Consider the following 13550-nt stretch of genomic DNA (forward strand, 5'->3'; position numbering starts at 1 on the left):
GTAACTACACTTGTGCAGCTTTGGATCATTCATAGATTCACATGCTTGATTTATACTCTGACTTAAGGCTGGGAACGTTTTAGTAATGTTATCACAGTGTTTCAATACAGCAACTGCCATTGAAAACAAAAGGAAAAACCTTTACTAATATTAAGCAGCCCATCCACTTCAATATATGACTGGAACTCCAGCCAATCAGGTGGAGGTACTCGGGGCTCAAACTAACAGATTTTCTCCTCAGATTAGTAGTATGTGGTGAGGAAAGTAGCACCCACAAGAAACGTGCCAATGCCTGGATGGAACTTGAATGTTGTACTCGCCCAGCTGATGACGTCACCCTTTGAAACAATGAGGAATGCGCAATTGAGGTTTCTAACCCACAAAATTGCCTTTCTATACTATCACCTCGTTAAGCAGAGTAAGTGAGATACAAGCACACACCACCCAAGAGCCATATTCCATGTTAACCAAGCAATACACCTACCACCTTTTTCTACAACTGAAATGCAAGCGGAGAGAGTATTGCACGCTTTAGTTGTAAGAAGGGCCATTATGTACTATTTGGAGAGACCAAAGGTTATCGGGAAAAGAGAACAGTTCAGTGTGACCTTCGCACACGCAAGGAAAGAACTTCTTGTCACTAAGGGAATAATGGCAAGGTGGATAGTAAAAGCAATACAATATTGCCACGCAGCAGGGGAGTAACCCTGACAGATAAGCCAAAGGTGCAGTCAATGAGGAATGAAAGCAGCACTCGCCTTCTTAGGCAGCGTAGCTTTAGAGGCCATTTGCACAGCTGCTACCTGGTCATTGATACATACCTTCACAGAACACTACAGCATGGACATTCCGTTCAATAGAAAAGCATAAGCACCCAGCTAGAGGGATAGCTTACTTACGCCAGGGCAGTGGATTGTAGGCATGGCACACAGGGAGGTTTGGCATATCGACTCTTCACCTTGTTCTGCACCAAAACACTCAGCGTGCAAAGGCAGTGTGTGTGTAAAGGTACAGGGCCTCTAAGGGTGGCACAAAGTGCTGCAGCCCTAAGAGGTCTTCCCTGGTCACAGTGCCCTTGGTATCTAAGGTACCTCTTACAAGGGTCTTACATGTGACCAGAGAGATGCCAATTGGGTTTTGCAACAGTGCAGTTTATGGAACAAACATAGGCCCTGGATACCTCGTTGGCAGGAACCCAGGGCATACCCAGTCAAAGTACTCAACATTAGGCAAACCGTGGGGGGCACCATGCAAAAAGGGCCACTTTCCTACACCAGGCAATGCTTCAAGATTTGGAGAGGGTCACATGATTGTATAACATGGTAGCCCCAGGGGTCTCAGCTGCTGGAATGGTGATTAAGGCCACCAGTACAGATCACTTACTGAAGGCGTTAACGTTGCAAACTTACACAAGTCTCTATTGCAGCTTCTTTGGCATGCCCAAAAGTTAAAATGCTATCATCTCGCGTCCAAAACAATTCCATGGGAAACACAGTGAAAAATATGGATTGTTTTACTGTGAGGAAAAGCATCAAGACCCCTAGGGTATACCTTACGCTGTCTGCCGTTTGTTTGAGTAATAGCAAGGAATGGAAATGGGATGAGCATAGAAGCTGGTGGTCACAATAAACGAATTGCAGTGCATTCACTGAAATGTATAGATATCATTGTTGAAGTTCTAGTAACACAGCCCACGAGTTCCTATTCTTTGCTGCTAAAACAAAATAGTTTTGAATCGTTATTGCCTCAAGAGAAAGCTTCAAGTAAGTTAAAGATGTGCTTTTGTTTTTGTTGTTGTTTTTAGCAAAACAAAATGGAGGACCGATTGGATGAAGCCATTCATGTGTTAAGAAATCATGCAGTGGGACAGACTTCAATGCCATCTGACATGCAAAGCTTATTAGGAGCGGCAGCAGGAGTCGTAAGTGGGTTGGCCCAGGGCTTTCCTGCTGCTGTATTGTCACTGGCAAGCAGACATGCAAATCTGGTGAGTTTTGTGTTATAACTCCTCATTTACAGAAATATAAAGAAGCATACGATTCCTTTACAAATGTTCGAATAGCTGTGGGTCTGCAGCCTCGTACAGGTGTTTACAAACTTGACACTGACTACTGCATCACTGTAATTGTTATTTTCACAATAATTCTGTGAAAATGTCCTTGTAAATACTCCTCTGTAGGCATTCGGCACAGATTTTACCTTTCCACTACAAAGATAAGAGCGTCTAAATTTAAATTCTGTTTTCTCTGCTTTTATGAATACTATTGCTCTTCTGCTACAGGTAGGAGCCCACTCTGAAGATGGATTGCCCAACAGCCTACACAACCATGCCTCCTTACCATCCCAGGGCAACTCCCTCTCTGAGCTCAGGCAAGACACGTACAGTGGTAAGATTTTTTTATCTCACTCAATTCACCTGTACTGCTCCTCTCACTGCCTTCCTTCAACCTCCAAAATATCTTCTGGCCTTTCTTTCCTAATTTGGTTTGTGACCATTAAAAATTAAATATCTACTTTGGCTTTTCAGGCTTGACTGGTCTTGGGAGATCAAGCGTTTCCTCTGGGGGGACAGATATAAAACGTGAAGATAAGGAGGATGATGAAAACACTTCAGTCGCTGATAACTCTGAAGATGAAAAGAAAGAATCAAAAATGTCTCGAAACAGATCCAGAATGTCATTGAACAGGTCTCTCATTCTTCCTTTTATTATATTTTAAATGGTGTTCGGGCGAGTAGTAGGTGGATAGGGAATGTTAGAGCTGTACAGGCGTTTGGAACACTTGATTATCTTTCAATTAGGAGATAGTACTATGACTAAACACTACCTGCTGTAGAGTTTTTGCAGGGCTGGTAAAGGTAACAGAGTTCGAGGCATGTGGGCTGCTGAATTCATATCTATAGCATAGATCGCCGCCTAGTGTTGGGTCCGGATGATTGCACATTGTTGTCCTGGAAGAGTCTTCGAAGTATCACGAGATAGGTGGCTCCTCCCCTGGACTACAGTGCGCATGGGCATCGACTCCATCCCCAGATTGTTTTTTTCCGCCATTGGGTTTGGATGCCTATTTGATCACTCCAGTTCGAATTCGATAAAAACTTTCTTTTCGGCCCGCAGGCCTTTCCTATATCGTCGGTATTGTTCTTGCGTTCGGTGCCCAGCTCTGTTCCGGCTCAGTTCCCGAGTCGGACATCCAGAGGAGTCGCGTGGCTCTTCGGTGCTCAAGACCCAGTCAACGCAACAAGACTTATTCGACGACACATCATGGAACGGAGCCCGTTCAATAGGTGCCCCGTGTGCAACTCCAAGTATCCCCACATCGACGTCCACCTGGTGTGCAACAAGTGCCTGTCGCCGGACCACGATGAAGCCAACTGTATGGCTTGTTCTCGTTTTCGCTCCAAGAAGACGATTAGACTTCAGCGCGTGGCGCGCCAGGAGGCCCAGCAGACGGCACCTGACCCGGTGAACATTTTCAATACCGAGGGAGAAGAAGCAGACAAGCAGGAAGTTCAGGAGCCGATTTCCATTCCAGCGGCGGAGATCGACTCCAACTACGACGCAGACGTCGAAATGCTCGATACAGAAGACGTCGTCGACGAGGTAGGAGACGACGATGGGGCCTATGGGGCCACGGAAGATAGCTCAGGCGAAGAGCTATGCCCCGTTCGGACATTGACTAAGGCTCAGGTCGAGGGATCGCCACATGGCCTTACCCAAGATCTTACCCCTAAATCCACGGTCTCGCCTCCGGGCCCGACTACGGACACTTCTGCGGAGCCGCCATTGGTCAAATCGAAACCGAAAGAGAAAGCCTCGGTCTCCACAGACACTTCTACGGAGCCGCCATTACTAAAATCGAAACCTAAAGAGAAAGCTTCGGTCTCGACAAAAACGAAAGTGATAGAGGCGCCATCGACACAGAAAACGCCTGTCGCCTTGGTCGGCTCCACGTCTTCGGACATGTTGGTGCAGACGAAGCCGAAGAAGGTTGTCGAATCGGTGAAGTCGCTCAAGGGCGTCGAGCCGAAGACTGGGGCACCAAAAACGCTTGTCAAAGCCGCCGACCCAAAACCGTCGGCGCCAAAGGCCGTCGACACAGTCAAGGGCCTCGGAGCTCCGAAAGCTGTCGATCCAACCAGTCGGTCCGACAAGGCCAAGAGTACCACTACCCTCGAGTCACCACGTGGTGGTGGCTCGAAGGCGCCTGTGGAGTCGACGAAGCCGTCTGCATCCTTCACGAAGCAGGTGTCTGACTCGTTGCAGCGTATTAAAGACAAGGCTTCCGCGGTCGATCCGAAGGATGCTTCCACGCCGAAGCCAGCCTCCAAACCACACAAGTCGACGGCGCCGATTCGGTTCACGCTGCCGCCGAAAGTGGCGCCGAAGGAGTTCGCGCCCAAGCAGGTCATCGAGCCGTCCATACCGGTCTCCACCGGGCCGAAGCCTACCCCTGCTGTTGTAGGCACGAAGCATCGACAACCCCTACTCGAGGACCGGTCGGAACAGTTTATCGACGCCAACACCGGTAAACTGTCCATTTACAAGCGCAAGATCACGCCAGCACAGCTTATGGAGTCCTACACAATTCCTTTGAAAAAGAAAAAGGATTCCATGGATTCCCCAGTTCTTGTAGAACTGATTAATCCACGTGCTCAGGACACTGCTCCAATCTCGCCCACTTACTCGGATGTGGAGGCTGGGGAAGGTGACTACGACGAGTACAACTACCCTGCTGACACTGATCCTGAAGATCAGCATGACACATGGACAGATGCTGCAGACCCAGGGGATCCACAAACTGCCCAGGACACTCCAGTATATGCTGTCAAAACCTCCCCCACTGAGGATTCGGCAGCATTTAATGCACTGATTGAGAGGGCAGCAAAAAATCACGACGTCCAGCTGCATGGTGACCCTATTGAAGTGGACTTTCTGTTTGATACCTTTTCCACCTCTGAAAAGACTGTCAAGACTCTGCCAATGCTAAAGGGTGTCTTGAAACATGCTGCAGACATTTTTAAAGAACCCACACGTGCCAGGGTTATCAACCCCAGAATTGAAAAAAAGTACAAGCCGGCACCTGGCGACCCTACCTACATCAGGGGCCAGTTGCCGTTGGACTCCCTGGTTGTTTCTAATGCCCGGAAGAGGGCAAATTCACAGACTACTGGTGATGCTCCTCCCCCTGACCAGTAGTCTAAAGTGCTCGAAGCATCAGGGAAGAGGGTGGCGGCTCAAGCGGCCAATATCTAGCGTATTTCTAACACGCAGGCACTCTTGGCCAGATATGACAGGGCACACTATGATACCCTTGAAACACTCTTACAATACTTTCCAGATGAGTATAAGGAGGCAGCAGAGATGCTCATTCAAGAAGGGAAGCTCATCTCAAATGCTTCAATTAAGTGTGCACAGACGCAGCGGACACCGCGGCCAGGGCCATTAACACCAGTGTAATGTTGCGGCGTCAGGCCTGGCTCAGAATCTCCGGGTTCAAGCCGGAGATGCAACCCACCATCCTCAATCAACCCTTCAACCCTGACCACTTATTTGGCCCGAAGGTGGACACCCCCCTGGAAAAAATCAAAAAAGACACCGAGACTGTAAAGTCTATGGGGGCTCTTCAGTCCCAGCAGTTCAGGGGTAGTACTGTTCGTCGCTCAAGCAATAGAGGTGTTTCCAGATTCCAGATGTCCCAGCAAACACAGTACACTAAAGGTGGTGCACAAACCTCTTACAACCAGCAGAGTAGAGGTGTATATCGAGGCAACAGCACCAAGGGCAGAGGTCGCGGAAACAACAACTCCCGATCCTCCGCAGCCAACAAACAGTGACGCCTTGTCACTGCCCCCGACCATACAACACCTGTCGGGGGGAGACTCCAACAGTTCCTGCCAGTCTGGAAATCCATCACCACAGACAGGTGGGTCAGAAAACTTATCCAGTATGGCTATTGTCTAGAGTTAACATCCACTCCACCCAACATCCCCCCAAGGCACCGTCCTATGTCAACGGACCATTTGCACTTATTGCAGCAAGAGTTGCTCGTCATGCTGCAAAAAGGGGCAATCGAGCTCGTGCCACTGGAACAAAGAGGCTCGGGAGTGTACTCCCTGTACTTCTTGATCCCAAAAAAGGACGGGTCCTTGCGACCCATACTGGACCTCAGACCCCTAAACCAGTACATTCTATAAGAACACTTTCACGTGCTAACTCTGCAGCAGGTTCTTCCGTTGCTCAGTCAAGGGGATTTCCTCGCAACATTAAAAGATGCATATTTTCACATTCCACTACATCCGTCACACAGAAAATACCTCAGATTCACTATTCAGAATCAGCATTACCAATTCAAGGTCCTCCCTTTCGGAGTGACCACGGCGCCCAGGGTGTTCACAAAGTGCCTAGCTTCAGTGGCTGCGCACCTCAGGAGACAAAACGTTCATGTCTACCCTTATCTGGACGACTGGCTTGTCCAAGCAAAGTCGGCCCAGCAGTGCGCTGCCAACATGTCCCACACCATTCACCTTATTCACGATCTGGGATTTTCACTGAATTACCCAAAGTCACACCATCAGCCCGCCCATGTACGGCAGTATCTGGGCGCGACAATAAACACTCTGGCAGCCACAGCACAGCCAAATTCAGTGAGGATCGACAGCATTCAATTGCTGATACAAAAATTCAGACCGCAACACTCGCTTCCAGCACGAGTGTTCATGCAGTTGATAGGCATGATGACCTCCTGCATCTTCATAGTCCCGCACGCGAGACTACATATGCGTCCGCTTCAGGAGTGCTTAGCACGTCAGTGGAATCAGGCTCACGGACAGTTGAAAGACCTAGTGTTGGTGACCGGTCGGGCATACAACTTTATGCATTGGTGGAATCCACGCAACCTTTGCAAGGGCCGACCATTCCAGGAGCCTGTGCCACAGATCATCCTAACGACAAACGCATTTCTCCAGGGTTGGGGAGCTCATGTACTCCACTACACAGTGCAGGGACTATGGACAACGCAGCAAAAGAAGATGCACATCAACCACCTAGAGTTGATGGCGATCTTCATGGCACTGAAGGCAAGTACATCTGTGCAACAGTCGTGTTGATCCGGACGGACAACATGACAGCCATGTACTACATTCAGAAGCAGGGAGGTACACACTCTCCACAGTTGTCTCATCTGGCTCAAAGCATGTGGAAGTGGGCCATTCAGAGGAACATCTTCCTCATGGCGGAACACCTCCCAGGCCAGGACAATCAGATGGTGGATCTGCTCAGCAGGTACAGCCACCAACTGCACGAGTGGGAGATACATCCATCAGTGCTCCACCCGTACTTCCAGCAATGGGGTCATCCAGAGATAGACCTGTTCGCCACAAGGGAAAATGCCAAATGCCAAAGCTTTGCCGCCAGGTTCCCGCACCCGCACCCACAGTCGCAGGGCAATGCGATATGGATTAACTGGTCAGGCAAATTTGCGTACGCTTTTCCCCCAGCACCTCTAATACCGCTGGTGGCACGAAAGCTAAAGCAACACTCGATGACACTCATCCTGGTTGCTCCAACGTGGGCCCGCCAACCATGGTACACCACGTTTCTAGAACTTTCCATGGTACCGCATCAAAGGCTGCACCTCACACCCAGACTTTTGACGCAGAGCCATGGCGACATTCAGCACCCAGATCCGCAACAGCTCAACCTGGCGATCTGGCTCCTGAGGTCTTGGAGTTTGGCTACCTCAACTTACCTCCTGCCTGCATGGATATCATACGGGAGGCAAGAAAGCCCACCACCAGAGCATGCTACGCAGCCAAATGGAAGCAGTTTGTCATTTATTGCGTGGACCACCACATTGACCCACTTGACGCGTCCTCGCACAACATCTTTTGTTATCTGTTGCATCTTTACAAATGCAATCTGGCATATGCTTCCATTCGGATACATTTATCCGCCATAGCGGCTTATCTCCAAAACGGGCAGCATCTCTCTCTTTTCCGAGTGCCTGCCATTAAAGCTTTTCTAGAGGGGCTCAAACGAGTCATTCCTCCCAGGACCCCACCTGCTCCTGAATGGAAACTTAATGTGGTACTCACCCGACTGATGGGTCCACCTTTTGAGCCTCTGCATTCATGCGAGATTCAGTTCTTAACATGGAAAGTGGCTTTCCTAATAGCCATTACGTCACTGCGACGTGTTAGTGAGCTCCAAGCGCTCACTGTACAAGAGCCACTCATACAAATTCACTCCAACCGGGTGGTGCTGCGCACCAACCCTAAATTTCTTCCAAAGGTGGTTTCACAGTTCCATGTCAATCAAACTATTGAACTGCCTGTGTTCTTCCAAATTCCAGAGACAGTGGCTGAAAGAATGCTCCACACTATTGACGTCAAACGAGCTTTGATGTACTACATTGATAGGACCAAAGATTTTAGGAAGACCAAACAACTCTTTGTTGCCTTTTCAGCACAACACAAGGGCAATGCCATTTCCAAAGCAGGTATAGCCAGGTGGATCGTTAAGTGTATTCAAATCTGCTATCAAAAGGCTAAGCGCACTTTAACGATCCCCCCAAGAGCCCACTCCACCCGTAGGTTGGGGGCCTCCATGGCTTTCCTTGGGAATATACCTTTGGAAGACATTTGTAGAGCAGCCACATTGTCTACCCCACACACAATTTCAAAACACTACTGTGTTGATGTGCACTCCAAGGAGCTGTAGGGCAGGCTGTTCTAAAGACACTTTTTCAAACGTCTGCAGCTGGCACAGGCGGCCGCCGCTAATGGAGGGACTGCTATATATTCTATGCTATAGATATGAATTCAGCAGCCCACATGCCTCGAACTGAATATGCTACTTACCAGTATGCATCTGTTCTTGGCATGTAGGGCTGCTGACATTCATATCACCCACCCTCCTCCCCGGCGCCTGTAGCGGCTGCAGACTTTACACTTACTCTTAGCATGGTCCGCTCACACTGTTACACTCCATCTTCGCCACAATGGCTAAAAACAATCTGGGGATGGAGTCGATGCCCATGCGCACTGTAGTCCAGGGGAGGAGCCACCTATCTCGTGATTCTTCGAAGACTCTTCCAGGACAACAATGTGCAATCATCCAGACCCAACACTAGGCGACGATCTATGCTATAGATATGAATGTCAGCAGCCCTATGCCAAGAACAGATGCATACTGGTAAGTAGCATATTCATTACTAAAACCTGAGCTTGAAGACTTCCCGACTGTGTAAAGCTGAGGTGTGTGAGTTTTTGATTGTTTGGCAGTATTTAAAAAGGAAGGACCAATCCATGCCTAAATATCGAATGTTTGCTCTAAGATTCGAATGCTACTTTATTTGTAATAGTTCCGTCCTTTTTGGCTAGGTAGGAAATTCTGTTTTCCTTGCCAGTGACTACTCTGTAACCATCTATAGACCAGTCCATGTGCAGGAAGTATATCCTAGAATGCTTCCAGCTATCCTTCTGCTACTGCCGGCAGAACCTCTGAGCATTTCCAAGCCTCCAATTCTGTATCCAGTTTCATTAACGCAGCAGTAAACCATCCAGCCAGTTCAGATTCTTCTCACTGCATGTCATCCTGCAGGGCAATCTGCTTCATCCACAAGAAGGGTTGATTGTGATAGACATAACAGTGATGCAGGGGTCCAGGAAGTGATGATCAAAACTGTGAAGATGTATTTGGTGGTGACTGTTACAATGAGGCTATGTATGACTGTAGTAAGGATGCCTCAGATACTACTGGCAAGAGGGGAGAGTGTTTTTAAACAAAGATCCCAAATGTAATCAGTTCAATGATTGGATGATGCAAGTACTGAACCAGCATCACCAGACATAGGCAAGTTCCACACATTAATAGATGAAGCTTGTCAATGACTTACCATTCCGAACTCTGTTGCAGAGTAGTTGTGTTTCTTGTTTGACTTTGAAAAGAAGGTGAAGAGTTGTAAAAATGATCCCAGTTTTATATTCCATTTGAAAGAAGGCTTACCTGTGAAGCAAAACCGGGCCACCACATCTGAACTTGTCAAGGATTGAAATAAAATACACAAGTGTGTACTCAGCACCAGCTTGTATATTCCAATTTTTTAAAAGTATACTTTGTGGTATCTACTGATGCTCAAACCAGAACCAGGAATCCCACAACCTCATGTACAGTTCCTCCAGATGAGAGTAGAAAATTAGATTCAGTTGGCAGCTAATGTTGCTAATAGGATCTGCCAATTTGGAACAATGTTGCCCTGTTTTGGCTAAACTTCAAGGAGAGTACAGAATCTAGACAAGAACAATCCTAAACGGATTTCTGCATCTCTGATCAATGCAGGAAGGGACTTTTCTATCTTCTGATTTGGACAAATGTGAAGTACAGCAGTCATGAGTAGATAAGACTGGCCTGGCTTAAGCACTTATTTTAGACAAGAAGTGGAATCAAAAATTGTGTCTTTTTGGTCTGAGGTTCCATACAGGGTACTGGATAATTTTTGATGGAGACATCCTTGTTTAGCTTACAGTTTAATGACTGTTGACACCGAAGGATGAAGCCATTTAGAGTCATGTAGGTTTATAATCCACTGCTTTTTTGTGGCCCACTTCAGAAGCCGCATTGGCAAACCTTCTGTTCCCAAAGATACTTCAGATATCTGGCAGAAGAAGTCTTATCATTCTTGACAGTATTGACAAAGATTAGTTTGCAGTCCAAATTCCAGGACCAGACTTAATCATTGCAATGGCCACCCTTGCCCTTATTGGCTAGAGCCACCAGGCAGTCGTTTACATCATACCTCAGGGACTTAATTCAGTATGGTCACTCTGAAGTTCAAGTGACTGTGTCCTTCTGAAGCAGACACCATGGACAGAAACCCATCCACACGTCAAGCTACCATGTCGCAAAATCGTCTCTTGACTCCCAATTAGGCTCTGTAGAACCTGTCCTCAAATCCCAGCAAAATAAAAGATTGTCTTCTAGGTTTTTCATCATGAAAAAAACAAGAGGATGACATACACTCCTCGGTCTACAACAGCTGAACATACACAAAATAGTTTCACATCATTAAAGTATGGGAGGTCCTCAAATTGCTCCAGAAAGGATGATTTTGCAGAGTGAATCCCTTTCTGGATTCACATGCTGTGCATTATGCCGCCATCTAGTGGTTGAGTCCGGAATAGTCTGTTTTTTTCTCTTCTGGGCGGTGTCAACTACCATTTGTTACCAGGTACGTCCCCCTCCGTGACGTCAGACGGTGCCCTGGAGGTAGTTTTGCATGGTAGCCATCTTCAGATTCTTTTTTCCGCGTTGGGTCTGGAAGCAAGAGGGGTCTCTCCTTAGATTTGCAGAAAATCCCGTAAAGAGCTTGAAATTTTGACTACAAAACTAGCATCAGACATCAACCTCGCAACCGGAGAACACAACTTGCCTCCGGGAACAACATCTCCAATACCGAAAGCATCAAGGTTTGTCAAATGGTGAGGTAGGGGCCATGGAAAATACCCATTTCAAATTCTGCACCGAGTGCCACCACAAATTCGCACAATGCGATCCACACGATGTGTGCAAACTCTGCCTGCCCAAGGACCACATGGACAAGGACTGTGAGGCCTGCGCGGTGTTCCTGCCGAAAACCCTCAGGACACACCGAAAGCAGAGAGAGACCCACTACGCAACAATGTCCCAGGCACAGAAGAAACCTTCCCTGAAGGACCTAGGTCTCTCCAGCGATGAGGCGGACCAAGGAGTTCCTGCAGATTCGACACACGAAAGATTGGACGTCGAAATTCTGGAAGGAGACTCCTAAAAAAAATCCACACCCACTAAAAGATGGCAGAGGACACAGAGAAGACGACGGACAAGGTTAAACTCCATTCACATCTGTCTGAACCGAAGGGCCACAATAATAAGGCACAGCCTAAAGCAGCCCCGACACCGAAGAAAAAGGTGATTGAAGGCCAGCCGCAATACAAGGAACCCCACGGAACCCCACCAAGGGACACCGACGAGGGAAGATTGCCCAAAGCGCAGAAAACAAGGGTCGAAAACGAACCTCCAGATGGAGTTGCACCGTCCTCGAAGACAGAGGCCCGTCCTCCCAAAAGGAGAAAATCTCTGGTCTCCGACACCGAGAGCGTCCTCGAGGTCAAAAAAAACAAAACGGCTTGAAGCCGAAATTGGCGACACGTCACTCAAAGGGTTCCGTATTCCCACAGTTCCCGTCGTCGACAATATTGCTGCCATAGGGGAAGAAGAGGAGATCCTCTAGTCACCTCCAACCACCAAACCACACGATGATGACATCAAGGAGTACATCGACACACCAGAAGAAGCCTCAAACTTCCGAGGCTCCATGGAACGACCTAGACAGATAAAGCCCAGAGGCGGAGATATGCTGTTATCCCTCGAAGGCTTCCCCTACGGATGATATAGCCTTTTACAATGGACTAGTGAAAAGAGTAGCTGAAGCTTTCGGGATCACCCTCGAAGAGGGAAACATTAGTTCCATTCAAAACGGGCACCCAATACCTTCCAATGCTACCAAGCGTCCTGGATCAAGGCAAGGAAGCCTTTAACCCCTTCCACGCTCATGACGAGCTGGGCTCGTCATGGTGTAGCCTCCTCGCACGCTCATGACGAGCCCAGCTCGTCATGAATAATGGAAAATGGAGGATCCCAGCACCGGGGGGGAAAACGCATAGCAGCCAAGTGGTTAAAGAGCCCTCCTCAACCAAGGGGGTGGCACCAAGGGTCGAAAAGAAGCCCAAACCCTCTTCTAAAGACCCTAAGTATATCCAAGGAAATACAGTGCCTGACTCAATTATTGTCACCACGTCAAGAAGGAGAGCAAATGCCCTCTCTAATAGTGGACCACCACCAGAGAAGGAAAGCAAACAAATGGATATGGTAGGCAGAAAAATGGAGAAGGAGACAGCGACACAATGGCGCATCACAAACTCAAATGCCCTGCTAAACAGGAACGGACTCCAGCAATGGGATGGCCTCGAGGAGCTCCCGGAAGAGGACAAGAAAAGGGCACAAAGCTATTGTCCATGGAGGCAAAAACATAGCAAACACATGCCTTGAATCGGCACTCGACACAACAGACACTGCCAGCAGACAAATGTGCACAGGCACCACACTAAGAAGGCATGCCTAACTTAGAATATCCGGCTTTAAACTGGAGGTTCCAACCTCCTTAATATCAGACCGTTTACAGGAGACGCACTATTTGGAAAGGAAGTAGATGAATCCCTCCTGCAGATTAAAAAGGACGAGACTGCAAGAGACATGGGTGCCCTGCAACAAAGAGGTACCTTCAAAATAGTAGGGCTTAACGGAAGAAAACACACAGGAAGAGGGGCCTTTGCTCAAGGACAGCAAATGTCTGATCAACAGGGCCAAGGGAATGGTCAACAAACCAACCAACAAGCAGGATACCAAAACTGGCAACATTAGCCAAAGCAGTCCTTTCGAGGGAGAAGCAGAGGCCAGCCCCCTAGAGGAAAAGGAAATGGTTTACATTTTCTCCTACACAGAAAAGAATAC

General features: G+C 48.1%; 1 protein-coding gene across 6 annotated transcripts in view; it reads left to right on the forward strand.

Annotated features, from left to right (window-relative positions):
- TCF3 (transcription factor 3) overlaps positions 1–13550 on the forward strand; it is a 620473-nt gene that overhangs the window by 500462 nt on the left and 106461 nt on the right. For all 6 annotated transcript variants that reach the window (XM_078670855.1, XM_078670856.1, XM_078670859.1 and 3 more), the window contains 3 exons: positions 1805–1987; positions 2282–2387; positions 2528–2687. In XM_078670855.1, coding sequence (XP_078526981.1) covers positions 1805–1987; positions 2282–2387; positions 2528–2687 — 449 coding nt within the window. The remainder of the gene's footprint in view (positions 1–1804; positions 1988–2281; positions 2388–2527; positions 2688–13550) is intronic.

This window comes from Lissotriton helveticus, chromosome 12, assembly GCF_964261635.1.
Source record: "Lissotriton helveticus chromosome 12, aLisHel1.1, whole genome shotgun sequence".
In the NCBI taxonomy this organism is placed as follows: domain Eukaryota; kingdom Metazoa; phylum Chordata; class Amphibia; order Caudata; family Salamandridae; genus Lissotriton; species Lissotriton helveticus.